At 38.5% G+C, this 27883-nt stretch overlaps 2 protein-coding genes across 3 annotated transcripts in view; both read left to right on the forward strand.

Annotated features, from left to right (window-relative positions):
- Window positions 1-1206: 1206 nt before the first annotated feature.
- SMIM19 (small integral membrane protein 19) lies at window positions 1207-26540 on the forward strand. 2 transcript variants are annotated; one of them, XR_009154774.1, is made up of 4 exons: window positions 1207-1516; window positions 3360-3484; window positions 11905-12045; window positions 25809-26540. XR_009154774.1 is itself a non-coding variant. In XM_058179541.1 (3 exons), exons 1-3 carry the CDS (start codon window positions 1371-1373, stop codon window positions 11970-11972), a joined length of 339 nt encoding a protein of 112 aa, XP_058035524.1. In that variant the 5' UTR covers window positions 1210-1370; the 3' UTR covers window positions 11973-17058. The 2 variants fall into 2 exon arrangements, 1 of the variants encoding a protein (XP_058035524.1); XM_058179541.1 differs by lacking the exon at window positions 25809-26540 and having other exon boundaries at window positions 1210-1516; window positions 11905-17058.
- LOC131198201 (sodium-dependent phosphate transporter 2-like) overlaps window positions 21188-27883 on the forward strand; it is a 97330-nt gene continuing 90634 nt past the window's right edge. The window contains exon 1 of the mRNA XM_058182699.1: window positions 21188-21478. The gene's annotated coding sequence lies outside the window, so the exon portion shown is untranslated. The remainder of the gene's footprint in view (window positions 21479-27883) is intronic.

The raw sequence follows: 27883 nt of genomic DNA on the forward strand, positions 1-27883 counted from the left end.
CTAATTTATCAAAGAAGACAATAAGTTTTGTCTGACATGTACTGTTTTTAACAAGCCCATGTTGTAATCACAATGTCAGATCATATCAATTGATTATGTCCACTGGGCAAAATCTTTGGGACATGACATTTTGACATCAGTTACTCCCCCCCCAAAAGAAACAAGAGCCACAATCAAATTTCATCCTACTTTATTGCTTGTCGACCGCTGTTTATGATGGCCTGAAAAAAAGTTTTAAGTTAAACAAAGATTTCAAGTTTGCAACAGGCCTACAATTTCACATCTCATGTACCCACTTTTCACTACTCTCAAGTACAGAATCATAATTCTACGGTTGGGAGCGATTTGGGAAGTCTACTTACAGGGTTAGGTGGTGCTTGAGTGAAGGACAATAATATTTAGACCCCTCACATCCTGGACATAAACTCCTACCCTCAAAATGATGCTATGGAGCACTGCACACCAGAACAACTAGACACAAGAACAGTTCCCCCCCCCCCAAGGCCATCACTCTGCTAAACAAATAATTCCCTCAACACTGTCAAACTGTTTACTAAATCTGCACTACTATTAATCTTCTCATTGTTCCCATCATCCATCTCTTTCCACTTATGACTGTAACTTTGTTGCTTGTATTCTTACGCTTTATATTGATTCTATTTCCTGATTGCTTATTTGTAGCCTACGACTATCATTAAGTGTTGTAAGTGTTGTACCTGAATGAAGGTATCTTTTCTTTTATGTACACTGAGAGCATACGCACCAAGACCAATTCCTTGTGTGTCCATTAACACTCGGCCAATAAAAAATTATATTCTATTCTATTCTATAAAAAGGGGCAGGGATGGGGGGGGGAGGCAGATGGGGGCAATTGAACCAGAGATGAATGAGGCACAGAAAAATGTGAAGGATGGATGAAATTTTATCCCCAAATTTCTACCGGTTTCCTTTCCAGTCGAAATCTGGCTTCCGCGTGCAGAAATTATGCATTCTTATTAAGACATTTTGCCAAAGCCTCCCATTTTTCCGCAGGAAAACACTGACACGGGGGAAAACCAACGCCTGCTTTTTAAAGAGACTTCTTTGGAATGCCCGAGGGTGTGGGGAGATCCGGGTGAATAAGGAAAAAAAAATATATATGATAATACCACGTCGCAATTGCGCAAAAACCGACATAGCCCCTGCCGGACTGCTGGGCTTTCGTTTTCATCACAAGCTGCGGCGTTAAGTCAACCCGGAAGCTGAGAAGTGCGTAGGGATCCATCCTTCCCTCCAAGCCTTTGTTTTCGATCTGGAAGCGTCTGAAGGATCTGAGGTCACATTTCGTTTCCTGCTTCGGGGTCGGCAATCTGCGATTTCCTCTATTACCTATGGCCGGTGCCCGTGCGCTGGGCGAAAGTGGTGGGGGTGGTGTAGCCGCCATGGACTATTCAGTACACGAGGCTTGGAACGAAGCCACCAACATTTACTTACTGGCGGTGCTGGCCAGCTTGGCCCTGTTGGTGTACGCCCGCAGGTGGGAATCTGAACGGGGAAAGAAGTGACTCCTGTAAATCCTATTTGTATATTGATTAAGAATACGTAAGCGTCTAAGTCAGGTAGATCATTAAACTTTTCCGCCCACCGTAGGTGCGGAGGCTGAGAGAAACCACTTTCTTGCTGAATTCTGAGATTCGGGCTTTCTAATTGACGGTTTATCGAGGGTTGGGTACTTTTCCTAGATAATTCCTGGTCTTTGTGGAAAGTTGCGATATTGCCAAAGCTTCTGGCAATAACGTTACAAACTTTCCGGCTATTTCCGGCTTGCAAATACTGGCTATTTAATCACCAATTTGTTATCTCGAGATTTGAGGTCCATGCTTCTGGACTCACAGTTGCAAACTGTCTTGTCAGTTTTGGAAGTGGCAACAAAACAGGAACTTTCTGTGAATAAAATAGGTTTTGTTTACTTAGGGATTTGGAGGAAGGATGTGGGAGAGAAATATGTTCTTTTTATGCCTGTCTAATTTGGGAAAAATTCTGGTTCTTTCTCACCATGTAGTAGTCAGTAACCCCCTTCCTATCAGTGCATTTTTATGAAGATGATGACTAAATTTTTATTGCTCATGACTAAGTCTGATTCAGTGTTATAATATTTCAATAATAATAATATAAAGAAAATGAGGGCATTCCTTGGCTCAAAAGACAACTGGACTTTGTTTTTGCTTCAAGATGTGTTGCTTCTCATCCAAGAAGCTTTTTCAGTTCTACTGAAACACCTTTGGGACAACAATGACCTAGATGACTGAGAATTTCCATAGATATGTTCAAATAAGTGTTTATTATGAGTATTGTGTGACTTTTTCAACTAATTGTGGAATAATTTATGCTACCTAAGGATTCAGTTTTGCACTTCTTATTTTTTTTCCAGTAGTTAATAGTTGCCTTTTCAATAAGTTAGGCCAGGGTAAGTGTGGTTTAGCTAATATTAAAAATAAACTTCATAGAAATAAAAAATCATTATTGCTATTGTGTTAAAAATAAATCTCTGAAAGAAACAGTATATACCTTTATGAATAACAATAACATCTGCAAGCAGAATGGGAAGAAGATGAAATAATAAGCTGTTAAGCATTGATTTCAGCCAGAAATTTCAAAATGTTTTATACATCTTATCTTGCTGCAATCTGATAAAATCTAATTAATATTGATCCCTCACTTGGTATTAGAAGAAAGAATAAATCGTGTATGAAAGACTTAGGAAAATTTGGGACATACGAGATTTGAACTGGATAGTTCTTCGTTTACAGACTCCGTTTCTGAAACACTTCTTGCATATTACTCTTCTTTTGAGAAGTCTCTGTACTAGCTATTTGAGTATTAGCTAAAGAAGTAGGCATAGCACCTTCATGACCTTGCTATAATTGAAAAACTTTTCAGGACTGAGGCTCCACTCAAAAGATCTGTACAAGCTGATAACAGCTAATTTGCACTGACTTTCATGCCCATGCTGAATACAGCATCTAAATACTATGCATTTCACATTTAGGTGAACACACAGGCTCTTCATAGAACATAAATGTTTTTTAGTAGCTTTTGCATGAAATAATGGGTGTTAGAATGCAGTGAGCAGGAAGCCTTTCTAGCAAGTGACATTTAAACATTCATAGCCTAATTTCTGTAGTTACATCTTTCAGTGATCGTAATGTTTGCTTTCTCAAGAAATTGGAGATAATCATTGCCACTTCTAATAGAAATTACAATTGTATTTTTATTTCTTTGCGGTAGAAATTAAGACAAGTTGCTAATTTCATTTTCCATTAAGGGAAATATATCTACTTTTGTATTACTTATGTTTTTCTATTCCCTTTGGGCTTCAGAAATAAGAGGAAGATTATGAGGATTTTTACATTACCTCCAACTGTAGAAATACCACCTGAACCAAATTTTTATGACAGCATGAAAAAAGTCCGTCTTCGGCAGCAATTAGAGATGTATTCTATTGGTAAGTAAAATATGTTTACTTTGACACTATTAAGATTTGGATAAGCCATAGATCCCATTTTAAAAAAAATGATACTAAATATATGTGATGAAACATAAATCTGACTCCTGACATTTGCACCACTTGAAGTTATTATTACTCTGAATGTAAAAACATTTAATGCTCTAGGGTTGTGATCTTTTTGCTCTTCTACTCATGGAACTGTAATGTGTATGGATCTTGAAAGTAATGAAATCTATTACATATTGCAGGATTGCTAATGATCCTTGATGCATATCCTACATTTTATACTGATCAGAAATGTACAGTAGCACAGTTTATTATTTATGTGTTTCTCATGCTTTTCTTTCTATTCTGTTAATTTGCATAATTGGGATGGTATTCTTCCTTATGACATGGTTCTGAGAAATGGATCTTAAAATGACATCAGATTGAGAGATCTCTAGAAGATCTTTTAAAAATACCTGAATTGGATATTTATAAATTGTTGAAATTTCTAGGACAGATATCCTACCCATATTCTTTTCTAGAATTCTCAATTTCTCCCATATCTCTACCCTCAGGATTTAGCATTCTGTGTATGCTTAATGAATATTGGTCTGTTTGGGAATAATTACTCCCTGACACTGATGAGTGATGGTGGTAAAGTACATGCAAAGTTTACCTTTGTAATAGTTGTGCATTTGGGCTGCAAAAGAAATAAGATTTGGGAATGAGATTGCTATTAGTTATTTCTATTACAGTACAGAGTAAGGCATTCTGATCACCCTGATGGAAATAAAGAAAGAACAAAGAACAATCAATCTAGGAAGATTAGCTGTCTCTCAGTAGCAGTGATGAAAGATGTTACTGAGGGGTTTATTAAAATAATTTAATCCACTGATTATTTTTCCTTTCCTATACCCCATTCATGTGGGGAGAAATGACACCACAAAGACCTTGAAAACAATATCAAGAGACTATGAAGAGGCATGAAAACTAAAGAAATTAGTGCCTGGTGGTGTTCTCTTCTGTATTCCCAACAAAAGGTAGGCACTCAATGAGAGAGTACAGGACTTTTGAAAAAAACCATTTGGGGGATGGTGCTGTCAAGAGAACTTTGGATTCTTATATCGCAGACTACAAGGAGGGGCTTCTGAAGGGGATGGGCTACACTTCACAAAAACCTTGAACAATATCTTTGGAAACCAATTGGCTTGCCTTATCCCTAGAACTTTAAACTAAAATTGGAAGAGGAGGAGACAAATTTTTAGAAGCTAATTACAAGAACAAAACTCAAATCAACCAAATGTTAAAAAGGGGGAAAACAGACCCAAAACAGGAAATGTAGAAAATAAACACAGGATTAGTCATAAAGTACTCAGATGCCTGTACACTAATACTCAAAGTATGAGGAACAAACAGGGTGAACTTGAAATCCTAGTATAGAAGGCAGACATGACCTCACTACCATTACAAAATTTGGTGGGATGAAATTCATGACTGGAATGTACAACTAGAAGGATTTAAACTGTTCAAAAGAAACAGACCTAATAAAAGAGGAGCTGGAGTTGCATTTTATATATAAAATAACAACACTTCTATAGAAATGCAACACAACAATGATGAAAATCTTCTTGAATACATTTGGATTAATATAAGAGGAAAAAGGAATAACATTGCCATAATTTGTATAATATAGGCCATCTAGCCAAATAGAGGAAACATGAAATGTTTGCTAATTGGTTAGCTACTAGAACTATGTAAAAACTTATTTCATAAGCTACAACCAATACTAGCATGTGAGCCTAACTTCTCAGTTAAGAGGCCTTGCATTGCCTCCGAAGAGGCCTTGCATTGCCTCCAAATTTTGACAAGGACTGTGCAGAAGCCAAGAAAGCTCTTACCTTGGCATATAAGATGCACGAAACTGAGGCTGGAAATAGTAATAAAATAACTCTTAAACACTCCTCGCACTCAAAAAACAATTTAAGCAATTTAAACAATTGAAGAAATTAATTGCTTTTAAGAAGACACATGACACAGGGTCTTCCTAGGAATGGCTTATTGAGGCAGCAAAGTGAAAGAACTCTTCTGGCATTTGGCCTCTATTCTAGCCTGCCACTCTTGACAGAATTTATACCCATTTAGGGTCCCATATACTTCCTACAACCTGGGAACTTTATCTTTGGAGAACATATGAAGATCCTTCCAGCTAGAGAATAAGGTATAAAATGAAGGATTTACCAGAATGGTCCCCAGTTTCAGAGTCTGAAATTAAAGCTCTTATTGGCCAACTCACAACTGGGAAGGCCCCAGGAGCTGACTTCATTTCTGTTGAACTATTAAAGAATAATATGGAGTGATTCCAGTCCTGACAATACTATTCACTTATATTGACTCAACTGGTCATGTCTCAGAGGATTGGGGGCTGGCAATTGTTGTCCCAATTTTTAAAAAAGAGAAAGAGAGACGACCCTGCTAATTACAGACTAGTATAATATAATCAGCAACCTCTATGCCAAACACCTCCAAGATAAATGAAAGGAGTGGCTGGATCCTGAGAACTTAATTGCTGGCAAGCTGTTTAGAGAGGGGAGAGGCGCCATGGATCAGTGATTAGTCCTCCATTACTTGATTGAAAAATATACCTTAAATAGATCTCTATCATTATACGCCACCTTTATAGATCTCAAGACAGCTTTTGATATGGTTACCAGGACTAAGCTATGAAAGAAGTTGGAAGCTGCTTCATTTGATCATAGGCTTCTCCATTTGTTACGTGCCTTATATATTAAAACATCCTGTGATGATCTGGCCAAGGCATGGACACAACAGAGTCAGCTGATAGTCCAGCAAAACACTGTTAGCACAACCACTTCCAGGCAAGAAATCAGCAAGGCAAGGAAACAAGGCAATGAGTTCCACAAAGCAAGTGAACAAGGCAATGAGCATGAAGCAAAGGACTTAGGCAATGAGTTCCATGAAGCAAAGGACCTAGGCAATGAATCCACAAACTCCAGACCTCGGCAATAGCACACAAAATTCCAAGATTTCAGTGTTTGTTCCCAACAAGCCACCCTCCCCACAGCATCTCCTTAAGTCTCAGTCCCCAGGTGTGCCTTGTGAAGAGGGGCAGGGTGCTTTCTTCCTGAGTCATTGGGTCAGCCTATCCTGTTCCCGCCTCATCTCCACTCTCTATTTTTGGGGATCAGGAGAGGGCAGTCTTTGCTTGTTGCTTGAGCTCCATTGCTCCTCATCTCCACTGCCTGCCCTTGCTTCTTCCCTCTCTCAGTCATCCTGTCCCCATTCTTCCCTGCTGGCAAGCCATCCCACACCCGAGGGACCCAGGGCTACCTCGTCCAGCTCCTCCCCACGTTCCTCTGAAGCCAGCGAGGCTGTCCCCTCGACCTCCATTGGCCCCAACACTGGCTCATCCTCCATGGACTCAAGCTCCAATGTGGGCATGACGCATCCCTCAAGGTTAGGTGTAATATGCAAGGGTCCCTCTCAAGATCAATCCAAACTCAAAACAGAATTAAACGGGTGCATTTTGCCCCCCTTGTTTTTCAACTTCTATATTAATGACATGGTTAAATAAACTAAATTACCAGTCCCCAAAAATAGGTGATCAAAGCATCACCTGTTGCTCTATACAGATGATGCTATGATACTCTCCAGGACACCAGTAAGTTTTAAAAGAGCCTTGCAAGCCCTTGTCCAGTATTGTAATTACAATAAACTGTACATAAATTACCAGAAAACTAAAGTTATGGCCTTTGCAAAAAAGCCAAAACTCTGTCCATAATTTCTTAATGGTCATAACATAGAGCAAGTCAACCACCTTTAAGTATCTAGATGTGATCATTCTTGCCATCAGCTCAAGAAAGGCATATGGTGAATATGCGGATGCTTCTGGTCAAAGATCAGCAAACAATATTCTCAATTTTTTCCACACAAAGGGAGGATACTATGTTCCTGTGGCAATTAAGCTCTTTCAAGCCAAGTTGCTAGCACAGCTTGTTTATGGAACCTTGCTCAGACTCTCAGCTTCATGTTTCACACCATTGGAAAGAGTTCAATCCAAATTAATTAGAGCAATTCTCCAGATACTGCATTGTCTCTCAACACACTTCTGTGCCTGGAGACAGGATTAATAAAAGTCAAAGAAAGAATCTGTATAGCTTCTTTAAATCTTTGGCTAAAGCTTAATTTTTTTTCACAAGGCCTTGCTCCATTTATTCTCCAAGACAAATTCTCCTCTTTATGGATCAAGGCTGTCAAGTCCAATCTTGCCAAACTAGGCTTTTCTCCAGCCTGATTGGACTATGACCAAGCAAAACAAAACTTGCGACAAAGGGTAGAGGACATCGAGAGGCAAGCGGCCTTAGGGAAAGCACCATTGTTTCTGGCTCCAGACTTAGATATGTTGTTACTCATGCCAGTTATTTTAGCCAGTTGGAGACAGCGAACCACCGGAAAGCATTTTCGCTTTCAAGGTATCATGCGCTTCCATTGACTGTCCTGTATGGTAAATATAAAAAGATACCATTGATTAAAAGACTCTGTCCCTGTGACTCAGGAGAGTTGGAGACTCTTGGAAACACACTTCTTCAATGCTCATTTTATAGAGATATTAATGAAAACATATTCTCCATTAATCATTAGATATCCTGGCTGCTTAAGTACGAATAGACTGTGATTAGAGTGCAGGTGGCTAGATTCTGCGTAGCAGCATTGGAGATTCGTTGAAAACCAATGATTAATCTATCATAGCTATTTTACACAATTAATGCAGCAAACCCTTTTGCATTATACTCTTTTGTATTTTAGTATTTAATGACTACGGGTCTCACAGTTTAAGGATTGGTATTATCGTATAGTTAGGACAGGCTGTGATTTACTCATGTAACTGACAGATTGGATGCCAAATTGTGATTTTAATATGGATTTTATCTGTTATTCGTTACTTTATTCTAGAATTTTTAACTGCATATTCCTTGAGTGTTTTTAACTCTGACTGTATTAAACATTTGCTCTGGTGTCTGGTCTGTGGCTGTAATAAACATTGAGTTGTAGTTAGGATGCACACCACAACAGTAACTATCGTTGACTACAGTTACATTAACTGGGAGACAAATTCTGCATCTAGTGGAAGATCAAATAGATTCCTGATGAACCTAGCAGACAATTTTGTCTCCCAAGAGGTATAGAAAGAAACCAGAGTCAGCCATACTGGATTTAGTTCTCACTAACAGAGATGAAATGACAAAAGGGGTTGAAGTTACAGGAACTGTGGGGTGGGTCCAATATTGTCAACCAGACAATATTGGACTTCAATGCAAGCTCAATTAGAATTCAATGCAAAAGTGAAGTTATAAAAACCTATTATAACACAATATTACTGGAGAAGAAAAATAAGAGATTCCTGAAGAAACCACCATGGTTGCATAAAAACCTCTCTGATAAAAGGACAAATATAAAAAGGAGAAAGAGAGGTATATAACTTAAGTTGAATATCAGCACATAAATCAAAACTGCAAAGATGAAAACTAAAGCTTAGAATGAACTAAGATTTGCAATAAATTTTAACAATTAAAAAAGTTTCTTTCAAGATGTAAAAAAATCATGAAAAAAGTATTGGAAACGATCGGCCCACTAATAGGAGAAGTTGGCAAGGAGGTGACCAGGGAGAAAGTAGAGCTGCTTAATTCATTCTTTGTATCTATTTTTACACAAAAAGGAAAAACAACCTCTCAAAAACAATACAGTAAAAGAGATTAGGAATGCAAATTAAAATAGGCAAGAAAACAGTAAGAGAACACCTATCCACTCTAGATTAGTTAATATCACCAGGTGCAGACGGATTACATCCCAGATTCTGATAGAGCTGACAGACAAGATCTCAGAACTACTGAAGAAAGCATTTCAAAGATGCTGGAGCACTGGGAAACTACCAGAAGATTCAAAAAGAGCTGACATGATTCCCATCTTTAAAAAAAAAGTGGGGGTGGGAATTGATCTAGGAAACTACAAAGCTATCAGCTTGATGTCAATAACTGGGAGAATCCTGAAAAAAGATAAGCAATGAATCTGCAAACATCTAGGGACAAAGTTATAACCAGAAGTCTATTTTTTATCAAAAATAGATCATGCCAGACAAAAGTTATACTTTTTGACAAAGTGTCTAAATTCATAGACCAGTGAAATGCTATGGACATAATATACTTAGATTTTAGTAAGTCATTTGATAAAGTAGACCACAACCTTCTCTTTAGTAATATAGAAAAAAATTGGATTAGATTGCATCATCAGATGAATTCATAACTGGCTGACTAATCACACTCAACATGTAGTTGTTAATGGAACCCACATCCACATAGAGGATGTGTTCAGTGTTCTGTTTTCAGCCCAGTACTCTTCAATGACTTCATAAACAATCTAGATGAGGGAATAGAAGGGGAATTCATCAAATTTGCAGATGACACTAAGCTGGCAGGAATAGCTAACACTCCAAAAGATAGGCTCAAGTACTAGAAGGAACTTAACAAACTTGAACCCAAACTTGAACAAAATAAAATTCAATGGTGAAAAAAGTAAGGTTTTACACTTAGGCAAAAAACAAACAAACCCACAACATGTAGAAGTTACTAAGTATGCATTATTATTAATCTTCTCATTGTTCCTATCACTCATCTCCTCCCACTTATGACTGTATGACTGTATCATTGTTGCTGGTATCCTTAAGATTTATATTGACTGTTTCCTTATGACTATCATTAAGTGTTGTACCTTATGATTCTTGATAAATGTATCTTTTCTTTTACATACTCCGAGAGCGTATGCACCAAGACAAATTCTTTGTGTGTCCAATCACACTAAAAATTCTATTCTTTAAAAAAAAATCTTGAATAGGTGGTACCCGGCTCAATAGTAATAACTAACAGAGAGCTAGGACTCCTAATGGACAGCCACTTAAATATGAGACAGCAGTGTGCTGCAGTTACCAAAAAACCCAAAGCAGTTCTACACTGCATTAACAGAGTGATAGAATCAAGATCACATGAAGTGTTAATACCACTTATAAAGCCTTAGTAAGAACACACTTAGAATACTTTATCCAGTTTTGATCATCATAATATAAAAAAGTTGTCAATTCTTTTTTGAGAGTGCAGAGAAGAGCACCAAATATTATTAGGGGACTGGAGGCTAAAGCATATGCTGCTGGAATTGGGGGTGTCTAGTCTAATGAAATGAAATGGTTATTATATATATATTGTCATATGATGGAAGTTATTATAGTTACTATGTACAAGTAAATATTAGAAATGAAGATTATTATTATGTATGTTTAAAAAGTAAAAAAGTAAAAAATAAGAGATGGACCGAAAACTTACTAAGATAGATAAGCCAATACTACTATGTGTTCACCATCAATGTTATGAATATTAATATCATTACTATTATTTCTTAAAATGAATTGTACCCAAACAATATACTGTTCATGTAGAACAGTAGATACTGATGTTAAATAAAAAATTAAAAAAACTTGAAAAAAAGAAAAGAAGGGTAACATGATAGCAGTATTCCAATATCTAAAGGCTGCCACAAAGAAAAAGTGGTCAACCTATTCTCCAAAGCACCTGAATGCAGGACAAGAAGCAATGGATGGAAACTAATCAAGGAGAGATCCAAGTTAGAAATAAGGAGAAATTTTCTGATCGTGAGAATAATTAATCAGTAAAACTTTTAGCCTTCAAAAGCTGTGGATGCTCCATCACAGGAGGTTTTTTAAGAAGAGACTGGACAGCCATTTGTCTGAAATGGTACAGGTTCTCCTGCTTGAGCAGGGAGATGGAGTAGAGGACCTGAAAGGTCCTTCCCAGTTCTGTTATTTGGTTAAGTGAGGTTTGTATAAAGCCGAGCCCTAAATAATTAATCGGAAGTTTTAACTGTGGCTCCGTATAAGGAAAGAAATATTTTTTTCTAATATAAACAGGGCAATGTAAAGATATGACCAGTTCACTTAATTAATATAAGATACTTTTGCCTATTTTCTACCTATATTTATGTGAAAGCCGATTTTCAAACTCCAGTTTACAAAATTAAAGAAGTGTTATTTTTTAAATGTAAGTAGCTTTCCTTGTTGGTTCTTAGAATAGGTATGCTGCTATTTTATCCCTTTCCCAAAAATATAGAAAGATTGCATGTATATTGTTAAAATCAACCCTACTGGTAGTAAGTAGATGATGCCCCACCTAAAAATATATATTTATATATATATTTTATTTCTACCAGCACAAGATTTTATCTCTCAATAAAGATTTAGAAAGCAATCCTGTGTATGTTTGTTTGGTAATAAGCCCTATTTATTCTGTGTGGATCACTTTTAGCAATACATTCAGATTGCATCCTAATATTTAAATGTATTTATTTTCTAGCAAGGAAATATGACCACCAGCAGCAACCACAGAAACAGACTGATAGTGTACAGCTTTTGGTGGAATGAAGTTTTGAATTTCTGAGGATGTGCTGAGGATGTCAGAGTATTGATGATAATCACTTGCAGTGCAACTTTAATGGTATTTAATATTTTTAAATGTGCACTAATTGTATAATCTATGTTTTAACTATAGGCTCTGAATTTATGTGTTACTGTAGAGTGATTCTCTAACATCTGAAAAGTACAGAAATGAATACTGCTGTTACTTCTGAGTTTATTTCCAGTAAAAATATGAGCTCAGAAGAGCACTGAGATGATCACTGCAGTTCCTGCAGCTGTTTCAAATCTTCATTTAAAGAGGGACAGAGGCACATACTATTTGATGTGCCATAATGCTGCAAGAAATCCAGCTACTTCTATAAATGAAGAATTTCCCACAATGGGACTTTTAATAAACACTGCACTCAATGAGGCAGATATATTGAATTGTAATGTACAACTGAATATACATAAATATGAAAATTTTAGGAAATGTATTTCTGTATGCAGCAATTAGAACAAAAATTAGAGTAAGGAACAAACTGTGCATTCTGTGAATATGATGAAACAAGAGTATTTTTGCACTTGTTCTTTTAATTGTTTAATTGTTTTATTCTATTGAATTCTGAAATTATTTAAGAAATCTCCCCAATAGCAATAGCACTTAGACTTATATACCACTTCACAGTGCTTTAAGCCCTCTCTAAGTGGTTTACAGAGTCAGCATATTGACCCCAACAATCTGGGTCCTCATTTTACCGACCTCGGAAGGATGGAAGGCTGATAAATGACAATACGTAGTAGTTTGCAATATTTTATGAGTGGGGCAAACTTAATATTTTAGACTTACAGGTAGAATGCTAAAACAGGATATGTTGAAATTCAGATAACAGCACTATTTTTGTCACTTACAATGGATAAATATCAATTATCTGTCGGTTTATCAAAAAGGTCGTAAAGTATGGCGGAAGCGGGGGGCCATATCAAGCGTTGGGAGCACGTGCTCGCTGTCTCAAAGCGATCACGTGCTCCGGCCCCTCAGTCTTTACTCGTTCCCCGGGCGGTCATGGTCTTCAGAGCCTTGGCCTCCGGTTGATGTTATGTAATGCCTGGTCCGTGGTCAATAAGGCCTCCCTGATTGGTGATCTTATTCAGAGGGGAGCTGCGGACCTTATGGGCATTACGGAGACCTGGTTGGGTCCGGGGGGGGGGTTTCCCCTTGTGGAGCTATGCCCGCCAGGTTTAGGAGCATTTCATCAGCCGAGAGCCCAAGGTAGGGGTGGGGGGGTAGCGATTGTTATTAGGGAAAGTCTAGAGCCAAGGGAGGCCACTGTACCTCAGATTGCCGGTTGTGAATCCCTCTTTGTGAAGTGGGGCCATCGGAATCAGATGGGCTTGTTGATCACGTACCTGGCTCCTTGCTGCGTGACCACAGCCCTACCCGAGTTGTTGGAGGTGCTCGCCGGGGTGGCGGTTGAGACCCCCAGACTTATAGTCATGGGGGACTTTAACCTGCCATCGACGGGCTTGTCATCGACAATGGCTCGGGAGTTCCAGGCTTCCATGACGGCCTTGGACCTGATTCAAGAAATTGATGGCCCCACGCACACAGGGGGTGGCACACTGGACTTAATTTATATCTCTGGTCAGTGGCGAAATGATCTGGTATTAGATAAGTTAGAAACAGAACCGGTGTCATGGTCAGATCATTTTCTCCTTCGCCTAGATTTTCGGACCGCTATCCACCACTGCAGGGAGACGGAGCCAATGCGTTGGTTCTGTCCCAGGCACCTGATGGACCAGGAGAGGTTCCTGATGGAGCTTGGGCCGTTTCCTGAGGACCTGGCCCACGGCACGGCTGAAGAGCTAGTTGCGGCCTGGGAACGGGCCACGGCTGGAGCTTTGGACCATGTCGTGCCCTTGCGGCCTCTGACCCGGCGTAGATCTCGACCGGCCCCTTGGTTCTCCGAGGGGCTGAGGGAGATGAAATGCCGGAGAAGACGCCTAGAGAGTGTCTGGAGGTCCAGCCATTCTGAGGCTGACCGAACACTAGTTAGATCCTATTCTAGGACCTACCTAGTGGCAATGAGGGAGGCGAGGCGTTTCTACGCTTCCACCCTCATTGCGTCGGCAGATAACTGCCCGGCCGCCCTGTTTCGGGTGGCCCACTCCCTCCTGCATCAGGAGGTGTGGGATGACCCGTTGCAGGGCCGTGCCGAGGAGTTTAGTGGTTATCTATACGACAAAATTGTTCAGCTCCGGGATGGCTTGGACCGAAATTGGGATGATCCAGGTGGGAGGGCGGAGTCGCGTCTTGTGGATGTTATTTGGGATGAATTTGATCCTGTGACTCTCGAGGACGTGGACAGGTTGCTGGGGAGGCTGCACACTACGACATGTTTACTGGACCCGTGCCCTTCCTGGTTGGTGCTGGCCTCCCGGGAAGTGACACGAGGCTGGCTCCAGGGGATTACCAACGCTTCTTTGTTGGAGGGAGTTTTCCCTGCCGCCTTGAAGGAGGCGGTGGTGAGACCCCTCCTCAAGAAGCCTTCCCTGGACCCAGCTATTTTAGGTAACTATCGTCCGGTCTCCAACCTTCGCTTTATTGCGAACGTTGTAGAGAGTGCTGTGGCACGGCAGCTACCCCAGTACCTGGATGAAGCTGTCTATCTAGACCCGTTCCAGTCCGGCTTCCGACCCGGATACAGCACGGAGACAGCTTTGGTCGCGTTGGTGGATGATCTCTGGAGGGCCAGAGACAGGGGTCATTCCTCTGCCCTGGTCCTATTAGATCTCTCAGCAGCTTTCGATACCATCGACCATGGTATCCTGCTGCGCCGGTTGGAGGGGTTGGGAGTGGGAGGCACCGTTTATCGGTGGTTCTCCTCCTATCTCTCCGACCGGTCGCAGACGGTGTTGACAGGGGGGGCAGAGGTCGACCGCGAGACACCTCACCTGTGGGGTGCCACAAGGGTCGATTCTCTCGCCCCTCCTGTTCAACATCTATATGAAGCCGTTGGGCGAGATCATCAGTGGCTTTGGGGTGAGATATCAACTGTACGCTGATGATACTCAGCTGTACTTTTCCACCCCTGGCCACCCCAACGAAACTGTCGAAGTGCTGTCCCGGTGTTTGGAAGCCGTACAGGTCTGGATGGGGAGGAACAGGCTCAAGCTCAATCCCTCCAAGACGGAGTGGCTGTGGATGCCGGCACCCCGATTCAGTCAGCTGCAGCCGCAGCTGACTGTTGGGGGCGAGTTATTGGCCCCAAAGGAGGGAGTGCGCAACTTGGGTGTTCTCCTGGATGCACGGCTGTCGTTTGAAGATCATTTGGCAGCCGTCTCCAGGAGAGCCTTTCACCAGGTCCGCCTGGTTCGCCAGTTGCGCCCCTTCCTTGACCGGGATGCCCTATGCACAGTCACTCATGCTCTTGTTACCTCCCGCCTGGATTATTGCAATGCTCTCTACATGGGGCTCCCCTTGAGATGCACTCAGAGGCTTCAGTTGGTCCAGAATGCAGCTGCGCGGGTGATAGAGGGAGTCTCACATAGCTCCCATGTGACACCTCTCCTGGGCAGACTGCACTGGCTTCCTGTTGCCTTTCGGGTGCATGTCAAGGTTTTGGTTATCACCTTTAAAGCGCTCCATGGCTTGGGACCTGGGTACTTACGGGATCGCCTGCTGTTACTTCATGCCTCCCACCGACCCGTACGCTCGCACAGAGAGGGCCTTCTCAGGGTGCCGTCCGCCAGACAATGTCGGCTGGCGGCCCCCAGGGGAAGATCCTTCTCTGTGGGGGCCCCTACTCTTTGGAATGAACTTCCCCCGGTTTACGTCAAATACCTGACCTTCAGACTTTTCGCCGCGAACTGAAAACATATGTTTGTTCGTGCGGGGCTTTCTTAAATTGTCTAGTTTTAAATTTTAAATTTCTTTTTAGTTTTAACTTGGGGTATTTTAGATTTTTAACTATTTTAATTTCGGCCACACTGTATAATAAGTTTTTAAATTTATTTTAACTGTACATTGTTTCTTTTTTACTTTGGCTGTACACTGCCCTGAGTCCTTCGGGAGAAGGGCGGTTTATAAATCTAATAAAATAAAATAAATAAATAAATAAATAAAATAAAATTGACAGTGGAAATATAAAATATTCAGATGCTTAAATATTTGCAGCATATTTTATTTGGGCATGTTTGAAAATTTGAAAGTTTTAATTGATTGTATTTTAATTTACATCTTAAACATGGACAGTATTATTTTTCAAATAATAGACATTAATTTTGGCTATTAAACGGCCAGTTCTAATACATTTGTTATACATTTATACATTTCTCATATACATATATACATACATACATACATACATACATACATACATACATACATACATACATATATATATTCTAATGCTTTTGTAAATTTTAACTTCTGAATAAGACAAGAGTTGCTGAATTTTGCAAGTACTAATTCTAATTCTGAGATTCTTTGGGGGCAACACCAAAATAATTGTTACATCTAAACAGTGGTTGATCAACTGGACTGCAGAAAGGTTAGAGCAATATATTCTTTCATACTGTTTTGATCAGTATCATGTAATTATTTTTGTGGGGATTCCTTTCTGGTATCCTTTTGTAGTACAGTCCAGATAATTTAAATCTGAATATAAGCTTCATACTTATGCTAGTGTAATCATAAAAGGTGCCTGTCATACTATTAAGTGATGCTCACATTTGAAGTTGCTAGAATTGTCCCCCATTTGCATTAGTTGCTATAAGGTATTAACTTTATGAGCCATCTAAACAGTGTAATAGAAGACAAGTGAGATAAATACATTTCCGTTGGCTGACTGATCTGTATACCTTACTACGTTATGGTGCTTGTTTTTCTAGTTGTCTTTGAGTTATGTCAAAATACAGCCTGTATTTTACTAAAATACATCCTTTTATGTTCTGAATATGATATATTTGAAAGTAGCATCACTTTCCTTGTATTGTTAAATCCGTTAAATACCACAATTAATGTTAGCTGTAAGCATGCTCTTGTAAATGTCTTCATGGCCTCTGTGTATAAAATATTTATTTTTTACAAAAGTAAAAATATTTAAAAGTTGATGTGTGTGAAATGTATTTTTTCAATAGATAATATGGGAATTACTACGTATAATTTTATTTCATTACAATTTTTGGTTGAAAATCCTGAGGTAATATATTAATAATTATTAGCCAGACTTCTCTGGCTAATGATAAAATCTTTGCAAGTGTTCAGTACCCTAGTTTTTCCTTTACTGGACTCAAAAGTCTTTAGTTTGTATATACACTGTACATCTGAAAAATTCAAGACTTACATAACAAATGTAATGTGTTTCCCTGAAAATAAGACTCTTATATTTTTTTGAACCCTGAAATAAGTGCTTGGCCTTATTGCCATGTGCTCAAAAGCCCAGTTGGGCTTATTATCAGGGGATGTCTTATTTTGGGGAAAACAGGGTATCCCATAGAACAAACCAGAAAAGCATTGGGACAATATTTCATTCCTCAGTAAGGATAGTTGCATCATTCTTTCATAAAATAAATTTATATGAAGAGTAAGAGGAGAAAGGAGCTGATGCTGACAGCTCAATAAGACTATTATCTTTTTATACTTAAAGCAGGCTGCATTTCTATGAGATAAATGGGAGTAATTTGGACATGCAAAATAGCAACACCATGGATTTGATTCTTTGTTTTTAATCTTTCTCTAAAAACTATTTTTACCAACTCTAGAAGACATAGTTAAACTTAATGGAACAGATCTGGGAAGCAAAAGCTCAAGCCCAATATTTTTCTTTAAGATTTGTTACAATGTTAGCTTCTAAAAATGTCAAAAGAAAAATCCAGTTGATGGGATTCAGTAAGCAATTAACATAACTTTTTTTCAACAATTTGTATGCTGGTTTCCCTATTAACAGCTTTGCTTTTCCCAAATCACCTTGCTGAATTATTATAGAGCTTTTGTTAGTTCAGTTCAGTGCCCATTTCCTCAGTGCTACTGACAAATGATATCAGAAAACTTTTGAATGAATCATTTGTGGGACTGGTGTGGTCGAGATGGTGAACCATTTCTCCTTATATGATCCATTTTATAAAAAGGTTGATTATTTTTTAATGTATTTTCCAGGGAGGGAATCTGGTTTTCTTATTTCCTAACAGACCAAAAGTTGTCTATTTGCAATAGCACAGGAAACTTTTGTATTACTGGTTGCCTCACAAATCACTTGTTGATAAGTGCAGTTTAAGGTACAAACCTTTTGCTACATACCTATTTCTGATTAATTTTTTCTGTTAGCAATATATCAGAAAAAAGGGGAAGTACTACATAGTAGTACAACACATTCCAGAATAACTCTTTAACTACTTTAGAATAGAATAGAATTTTATTGGCCAAGTATGATTGGACACACAAGGAATTTGTCTTGGTGCATATGCTCTCAGTGTACATAAAAGAAAAGATACATTCATCAAGATATTTTTATACCTGCAGAATGTTCTGGAGGCGGGGGAGACCAAAAAACAGGCTTTTAAAGTCCATTTTTAGCTTCAGAATGCTTCTGGAGGCAGCAGAGGTGAAAACAGGACATGCAGACGTATTGGGAAGCCAAAAAATGGGCCATTTTTCCTTCTGAAGGCAGGGGACCTCCCCCACCTCCAGAAGATAGAAAGAGAGAGAGAGAGAGAGAGAGAGAGAGAGAGGCAGAGAGAGGGAGAGAGACAAGAAACTCACACACAGAGAGAGACTTGTTGATTGTAAGCTCCTTGGGGCTGAGAATAATTGCTGCAAAACTGAGTTTCCTGAAATGGACCATTAGACTCCTAAACAACTGAAAAAATGATCTAGTAAAAAGAAAAGTTAACCAAAAGAGCAACCTGCAAACAAAAGCAAATGTAACACTCCCAGGAGCAAAACAAATTAAAGTTTAATTTATGTGCATTGTTTAATGGACTGTTAAATTGGCCACGTCCACCTATCACAAGACCTAGTCAAACCCGTCACATGATCACCTAGCCAGCTAGTCCGCCACCCCCCCAACAATCTGAGGGACCATGAACTGACTCCATTTAAAAAGTTTGAGGACCCCTGGTCTATCTTAACAGTCTGTCCCATGTTTTTGAAACAAAAAAGACCGTGTACCTGTTCTCACCACCTGCCTTTTTAAAAGCAAATCTGTTCCTATTAGAAAGCAAGAGAAGGAATAGTATTTGGTGATGTTATCAAAACATTGAATTCAAAATGAGAATGAAAATTGAGTAATAACATCTGAGAAAAATGCTCACTGAAAAGATGTGTACTATGGAAATAACTTGAAGATACATAGGAAAAATGGCACATCACAACTATAATTAGCATACTTGGATTTCTCCAGATACAGATAGGCAAGAAATAAAATATTGACAATAAAATGGATATCAAACATTCCAGATAATTTAATTTTCAGATTTGATTTAAGCATTTTGGTAATATTAAAAAATTCTGATAGTTGCATTTTTTACTTCAATGTAATTTTCACGTTTTTTTTTAATATCACAGGACCTCAAAACACTATAGTTTTAAAGCATTTCTATAAGAGCATTCGAATTGTGATTAAATGAGTAATGGCTAAATTCTTGGTTGATTTGGCTTTGAGAGTCAAAATTTAATTTGTGAAGCCAAACACTGCAGCATGTAAGCTCTGGTTTATTATTTAGTGTTATGTAATCTTAGCAGTTTGGGGTTTTGCCAGCAGATTCATGATTAATTAAATGGTAATTAACTGAAAGGATTGGCATACTTGGGAACCAACTGTAAGCTTTTCTTTCAGGTCATTATTCGCTCTAATAGTGAATTGAGGTAGGTTAGGCTGCTTACTCTGGGAGCAAAGTGGAGCAATGTAGAAAGATAATAATTTTTCCCCCCAGGTAGAAGTAGGAATTTGAAAATACCTTGGGGTTTTTCCATCCCAAATTATTTAACTGCTAAATGGGAAAGAAAGCTGTATTATCTGTGCAGAAAACATAACTGCGTCTGCAATGTCCTATGGTCACAACCTGGCAGGTGCATTCATGCATCGAAAACATCTATTGTCATTTTCCCAGGTTCTCTAAGGGGGGGAGTGGAGATAAAAACGACTATTTCCCCAGATCCTCAGGCTTTTGAAAAGGCAACTCAGAGACTGGGTTAAAAAAAACCACAAGAAAAAACCTTCAGTTTAACTTCACGGTTGCATTTCTTGACCCTTTGCGCCAAGCCTCCAGCGTGAGATAGTCCTGCTTCTCCAGGTAGAAAATAGAGGGCGCTGGTGTCCAAGTTTCGGATTGAGGGCAGCCCTTTCTTAGGCTTCATTTCTCTTTCCGGGAGGTAGAGAAATGCATAAATGGCAAGCCCTTGGAATATTTATTTTTTATTTATTTATTTATTTATTTACATTTATACCCCGCCCTTCTCCGAAGACTCAGGGCGGCTTACACTATGTTAAGCAATAGTCTTCATCCTATTTGTATATTATATACAAAGTCAACTTATTGCCCCCAACAATCTGGGTCCTCATTTTACCTACCTTATAAAGGATGGAAGGCTGAGTCAACCTTGGGCCTGGTGGGACTTGAACCTGCAATAATTGCAGGCAGCTGTTGTTAATAACAGACTGTTTAGCAGTCTGCACCACTCAAGGACACTCAAGGACCCTCAAGAATATTGTACTACGGTCAGTTAAAAGTTATGCTATTAGGAGATTTAGATTCTCTTCTCCCTCTCACTTCCGTGTCCCCAATCTCTTAAAGTTATAGCAAGTCTCAACCGCCTTAGTGGCCCCTTTAACTCTCTGACTCATTCCATGATTCAGCTGCAGCCTTGCAGATATCGAAGTCGCATTTTATACGACTGTGGAGGGGAGGGGAAATCTAGGACGCCTGGGAATAGCATCCTAAAATTGCTTCCTGGGCGCGTACTGTGACGCGCCCATGAAACCGTCGGTTTCTTAACCGATTTCTGGGGTCAGGTCTTCTTCCGCTTTGCGGTAAGAAAAGCCAAAAGCGGAAGTCCTTCTCGATGCCCTGTGTGTTCTCGCCTCCTTCCTTCACTTCCGTTGGCCATTTTATTTATTTATTTATTCGCTTGATGTACATCCGGGTCCCGCCGGCGTGCTTAGCGGCAGTTGTGGAGAGCGGGTAGGCGAGGCGCCGGGTGCAGCGAGCGCGTGGCTGGAGGGTGAGTAAATAGAACTGGCCGTCCAGGCGCGCGCACGCCCGAACGAGCGGCTTTCCCATTTGCGTCTTCGCCGAGCTGCGTCCGTAGGAAGCGGCGAATGGTTTGCGCTGGGAATTAGCATCTCTCTTCGTCCTGGTTGCGATGACCTGAAGTCCCGTGGATAGTGACCGGTCTGTTGTCTACAGGCATTGCCCACATTCCTTTTTCTTTGCGGGCCACGCTTTCTTCTGTCCTCCTGCCTGATGCGGCTTCTTGTGCGAATGCTAGGTGGAAAGAGATGAAAACAAGCCCAGATTTCTCTTGAGGGAAGGTGACTTGCTTGTTGCATTTCTAAACCCTGGGAAGCGTTTGGTAGTCGTGAAGAGCGTCAGGCAGTAGCCAGTTTTACTGGATAATGGTTGGGTATGGTGAGGATTATGCCAATAGAGAAAAGCTGTGAAAAGCGGGTGCTGAATCAATGTTTGACTTCTCTCACCCAGGTGATGACAAAAAAAAAAGTGAAGTAGCATTTATTCCTGTGTTGAAGTAAATGCATTTTCCAGCCAGTTGACCTTTCCGGGAAAGGGGAGGGGATCGGAACTTTCTGTTAACTGCTCTTTTGTTTGACTTGCTATTAAATATGCATACCTAGTGCTTTTTTTTATCTTCTTGGTTCACTTGATGCGCAGTTCATAGATCTCCCAATCTTACGGCTTTAGTGTAATCCGGGCCCTAAGCAATTAGCCTGCAAGATCTAATGTTGAGGAATCACATGATCAGTCTGTACTCCTGCTTTAAATGAATCGCGGAGAAGAAGAAAAGAGCATTATTAGTTAAAGAGACAAAAGAAGTGCGCCCTTACAGCCGAAAATTAAAATTACTGTTGTAAAGTGGATGTAAATTGGGATTCCAAACTGACATTTCTCACATTATCAATTTAGTACTTATACAACTTATACAAGACTTTCCCTCTTCAAGAATGGCACTTTTATTTTTAAATTAGACTTCCTTTGGAATAAGCACACTTTAAATGGTTTTACTGGGATTTAATTTCTGACTGCTGTTTATTTTTCATTTCTCCATAAAGCAAGTCTGCTAAAGCTTGGCTGTTATAAATGGACTTATAATTATTCCATTTTACATAATGAGAAAGAAAACATTCCTCAACTATTATCAATTAAAGGAGAGATTTTGTATTACAGACCTAGTCACAGAATGCTACTTCTGTTGGTTGGATATGGGCATGTTGTTAATCTCATGCACGAGGGTTTACCACATGACTTTAACAAAGCAAAAATAGCATTGGGAACTGAATCAAATGGAGACTTTGGTATGAGGAGAGATAGGTTTTGTCTTGTTATAGCCTGTTCAGAAAAGTTAAGACCAAGTGCTTGAGGTGGGATGATACTTTAAATCAAGCCTAAAGAAAAATTAAATTCATTTAAAGTAAAATAGTTAAGGTTAACAGTTGTGCAAATATATTACTAAAAAAGGTATTTAACAGAAATTTTATAACGTATAAGAAAATAGGCCTGAAATAGAGGACTATGTAATATTCCGGAACATGAACAAATCACCTCTCTTCACATTGTTAGAGCATGCGCATTTCTTGCAAGGGTTTTTTTGGAAGATGGCTTTTCAAAATTTCTTTGGGCCATCCATGGTTGGTTTTTCATGCATTAGGAGATACAAAGTTTTAAAGCAGATACAAAAGGCTTACAAAAAAAGCTGTTTTAATAGTAATTTCAAAAAGAAGTGCTTTGTCCTTATATTTGAACATTTCCCAGTATCTCTTTGAAATGTTTTGCACAATGTTAGTGCAAGTAACAGAGGCAGTCATCTAAATCTGTTTTCAGTGATTAAATTACAACAACTGAATGCATAATTGAAACATGAAAACAACTGTACAGAGAATCATAGTTTTTACAGAGTTTTAGGAATTGTCTTTTCTAAAATAACTTCATATCCCCCGGGAATAGCTTTGAAGATAGGTTTGTTATTAATATTTTACCTATATTTAGTTTTGGAGAGCTGCTGTACTTTGTAGTTACTTCAGGCTTTTTTGGTGGGAATGATGCTAGAACTTAATGTGATGCATTTGAAAATCCTGCCAGGTAAAGATGAACAATAGAAACAGCAATGAGACTCAAGATTGCATATTCCCATTTTCTTGAGGTTAGAGAAGGATAGCTCTACTGGCTTTGGGTGCAGTTCAAGGTGTTGGTTATGACCTTTAAAGCCCTTATTAGCATAGATTCAGGCTACCTGATAAAACATCTTGTCCCACTAGCACAAGCCTGCCCTATTAGTGCCAGTAGAGAGGACCTACTTCAGATCTCATTGGTGAAAGAATTCCCGACTATCGGGATCCAGAAGAGCCTTCTCTGCTGTTGTGCCTGCCCTTTAGAATATCCTCTAAGATGAGATCTTTCCCACCCTCCTATAGAGCCTGAAGACCTAGAGCCCATTGGGGGGGAGTACTACACTAGATTTGATAGCAAACCCCACTTCCTCCCTCATTCTTTGCTTCACCTATTTTCATATCGCTATATTCAGATTGTTTTCCTTTTCATTGTTTATTCTATTGTTTCATTACTTTGCAACTGTTATGTGTATACTTCTTTTCATTTCTCTATTTTATTGCTGTGTGCTGCCTAGAATAGCCCCATGGAAAAATAGGTGACAATATCTGCCACTTTACTGTCTGTCTTTATAGTTTGGAATTACTGTTTGGAGCTCTTGCAGTATATTTTAGCTTTAATCACTGGAATAATTTGATTTTTGTCTGTATCTTGCTTACCTCTAATTTTAGATGTATCCATATGTTGGTATGAACAATACTTTTCTTATCATTCTAATTGTTTTATATTGTGAACACTGTCAATTTAATCATATTCCCTTCTTTCTAATAGTAATGTTTGTCATTCCATTTGGTTTCCATCCAGTTGTACAAAAAGATGCATTTTCTTCTGAATAAAAGTGTGGATGGATGAATTGTTCTGTATCTATTGTCTGCAGTGCTAAATGGAAATTTCAGAGTGTATCTGGATATATTTATGTCTATTTTAAGCTGCAATCTGAGGTGTTCTTCATTTAATAGAAACCAGAATCTTGATGCAGAAATTGATTTCCATTCTATTGGCACATTTCTGAACCCTGTTATTCTATGATGGCTTTATCCATGCTTGACTTAATAGTTTAGAGCTTACAGTTTGGGAAATTACTTCTTTGTTTAAAATAAGTTTTCTACAGCTAGTTGGAGTTACTTGATTTATAACCCCACAGTTAAGATGTTGTTGATTTATGATGGAGTTTAAAATAGATATGGGAAATATCAAGACAAGAGAGACATGTTTAAGCCGTATTAGAATTTTGTATTTTGCAAAAGGACTTATTCTTCATTATTTAATAGAAGTTATTAATCTAATGATCATTAACATTAATGAAACTAATCCATGTTGAAAAAGGTTTATATTTTTATGGCCATCCCTCTTAAATATAGCTCTTGACTATTGACAGTGAAGAAAAACAAGATAAAATCTTCATAATAATAATAATATAAATATTATTATTAAAAAAATAATAACTAACCTAAACAGCCGCTAAGATAATAAAAACCACACAATAAACATAACTACAATATAAACTCAATCACACATCTAGGTCCTAGGGTCCGTAACCAAACTAGGTATTCAAGGCCTTAGGAAAGCTAGTAGGGTTGATTCTAATCTCTGGAATATTGATGTACCATAGAATGGGCCCCAGAAAAGACTCTCTTCTTGGATGCAGCCAAATGGCTAGTATTTAAGGAGTTCTTTTTCAAAAAATAAATTTTTTGTCTTTCATTTTTGTTTGCATATTATTCTTTATTTCTATGCAGTAATATAAAATAATTTCTAATCTAATTTTTATTTTTGATGGATAGAAGGTTTTCAGTAGACAAAACAAAAGAATTTTGTAAAAATTTTGAATCGGATTTTGTAGTTGTATTTTTTTTGAAGCATATATGAATGATTATTTCCTAGAATTCTTTCTTGTACTGTTAAAAAGATTTTATGACGTCTGAATGTTAGAAAATGCTATATAATTATCTAAAATCTCCAAAGAACAACTTTTTTGGATCAAGGTTATGCCAGTCTGACTATTTCACAATTCCAATTTCTTTAAAAAAGACGGTAAAAATTAGTAATTAGATTCAGAGAGCAAACAAAATATTGTTTAAAAAATTAGAATAATTCATAACTTTTATTTCACCTATACTTTACCTTAATATTGTAGGAAGTTAGCATCCACTCCTCTCCTAGGAAATGAAATATTTTAGGAAATACTAAAAGGGTAAATTATTTCCCCTAAAAGGGAGGCAGAAAGTCACACATCGCCACCTTTGTCAATGGGCCATTAAGGCCTGAGGCAGTCTATTCTACATAACAAAGATCTATCTCCTTCAGGCAGAGGGATAGTAGGAATTGCATAAAGCCCTTTCATTACATCATCACCCAGCAAGAGTCAACCAAGCCTGGAATTCAAAAGACAACCTACAAAGTTACTCTTGCATTACCCCATGGGAGTCTCATAACCAATCAGAACACAAGCTCAAATTCAAAGCCCAACAGTGTATAAAACCCAGGCACTCTCAGCATCTCCACCCTTTTCTTCCCCAGGTCTCAACCCATGTGATCCTTTTCATCAGTAAACCTTCTTTCCAAGCAACTTCCATGAATCCAGTGTCTCTTTCCCTACTTGGAACTGAATCTAGATGAACATTTCTTCCAACAATATATAATACAAATTTTGGTAAAATATAGTACAATATAACTTAAAAACAATCTGGAACTTACTAAAGACCAGTAAATCAAGCTACATATTTAGTAGCAGTTCTCATGAAAATTTTGTGCATCTGCTGTGTAGGTGGACCCTTTATTTAATAAAGGGCATTTTTCATTCATTTCTGCAATCTGTAAATAAATAAAGGGAAGTATTATATTTGGCAGAATATTGGGTAAATATCTTAAACCAGACTACTTTCAACTGTTGGAATTGTTGCACATTTGATATGCCTGGATTAAATATGTTTGATTTTTAATGCTTTTTAGTTAAATTTATTGGTATTATATATATTTATGGTGATTCCAATAAAATGAAAGCATTTTCACTTAATGTTATTTATTTGCTTTGTTCTACTAAATAGCTTTATACTATCCCTTAATGACTTGTTGCTTGTTTCATGATATGATCGCTAGGCTGCGTAGAATATGATGCATATAATTCCACATTCTTTCTTCTACAAGCACATCAGATGTATCTAGTCCCGTGATGGCGAACCTATGGCACGCGTGCCACAGGTGGCGCACAGAGCCATATCGGTGAGCATGCGAGTATTGCCTTAGCTCAGCTCCGGAGGGCCTCTGGGGGGTGGGGAAGGCCGTTTTTGCCCTCCCCAGGCTCCAAGAAAGCCTTGAGCCTGGGGAGGGCGAAAAACGGGCCTACCATGCCATCATGTGCCAAAAGCGAGGGGAATGTGAGGGGGTTGCATGCGGGGGGTGATTGAATTATGGTGTGGGCACACACATGCGTGAAACCCCCCCCCTTTCTCCCTGCTTTTGGCATGCGACGGAAAAACAGTTTAGCCATCACTGATCTAGTCCATCTGCTACCTCTTAGAATACAGACTTCTCTTTGGCAAGATACTAGGGCAGATAACTCTTTAAGAACAAAGTATCCAACACTAGTATAGTTACCACCAAGTCTATGGGAAAATAATAATCCATCAGCCAACATGAAATATAATAACAGATTTCTAAAATCCATAAATAAAATCTTAATTTCTTATGTTCAGTCATGTCCGATTCTTGGACAAGTTCCTGCAGTTTTGGCAAGATTTTTCAGAAGGGGTTTGTCTTTGCTTCCTTTCTAGGCTTCAGATAAAGTGGCCCATGGTCACCCAGCTTTGTGCCCAAGGCAGAAGAACTCACAGTTTTCCAGTTTCTAGTCTGGCTCTCTAAAATAAACAATATATAATGTTAATATTGTATATAAAGGGAGTATGAAAGTTTAAGATAGGTTTGATCGTGATTTAGAGGCTGATGTACTAAAAAGATCAATTACAGTGCAGGTCCCCACTTTATAATTTGTAACTGCGTATCTTTATCATTGTTGATTTTATTGTGAGATCTGTCTGTTCTGTTAATTCATTCTTTCAATTATGACTGCTAATATTTGCTAACAAATGTCAAAATTCTAAAATATATAATCACTCATTCTTTCCATAGATATATGTGCAGTTGTACTATTATTTTGGTGGTGAGGTAGAAGCTTCGGTAATAGATGCAAAGCTGATTTTCAATTGATAAACAACTGATGTTATTATCGGAACGTGTAGCTCTGATTTCTTTGCAATGCTTTAATATAGAGAAAGTTTTCTAAGATAATAATATTTTGCTTGAAATGTAATTTTATATTTTATTTTTTTAGAACTATTGCTGGCTGGATGCCTTCTGGTTCTGCTGTTTCTTATTTTTACTAGACTTAGTTTTTCCAGTGCAGTTTTCTGAGGGAAAAAAACACATTAGTTCATGCATGATATCTATTCAACTTTTCTGTTTGCTGTGTAATGGTAGGATCTCTAACCAAGTTCCTACTTCTCATACTTAAATAAACCTTTAAAATTATTTTTAATTTTCTAGCAATATACTTCTCAATTATTTTTCTGTGTTATTATCAACTTTGATTTGTTTTT

This window comes from Ahaetulla prasina, chromosome 4, assembly GCF_028640845.1.
Source record: "Ahaetulla prasina isolate Xishuangbanna chromosome 4, ASM2864084v1, whole genome shotgun sequence".
In the NCBI taxonomy this organism is placed as follows: Eukaryota; Metazoa; Chordata; class Lepidosauria; order Squamata; family Colubridae; genus Ahaetulla; species Ahaetulla prasina.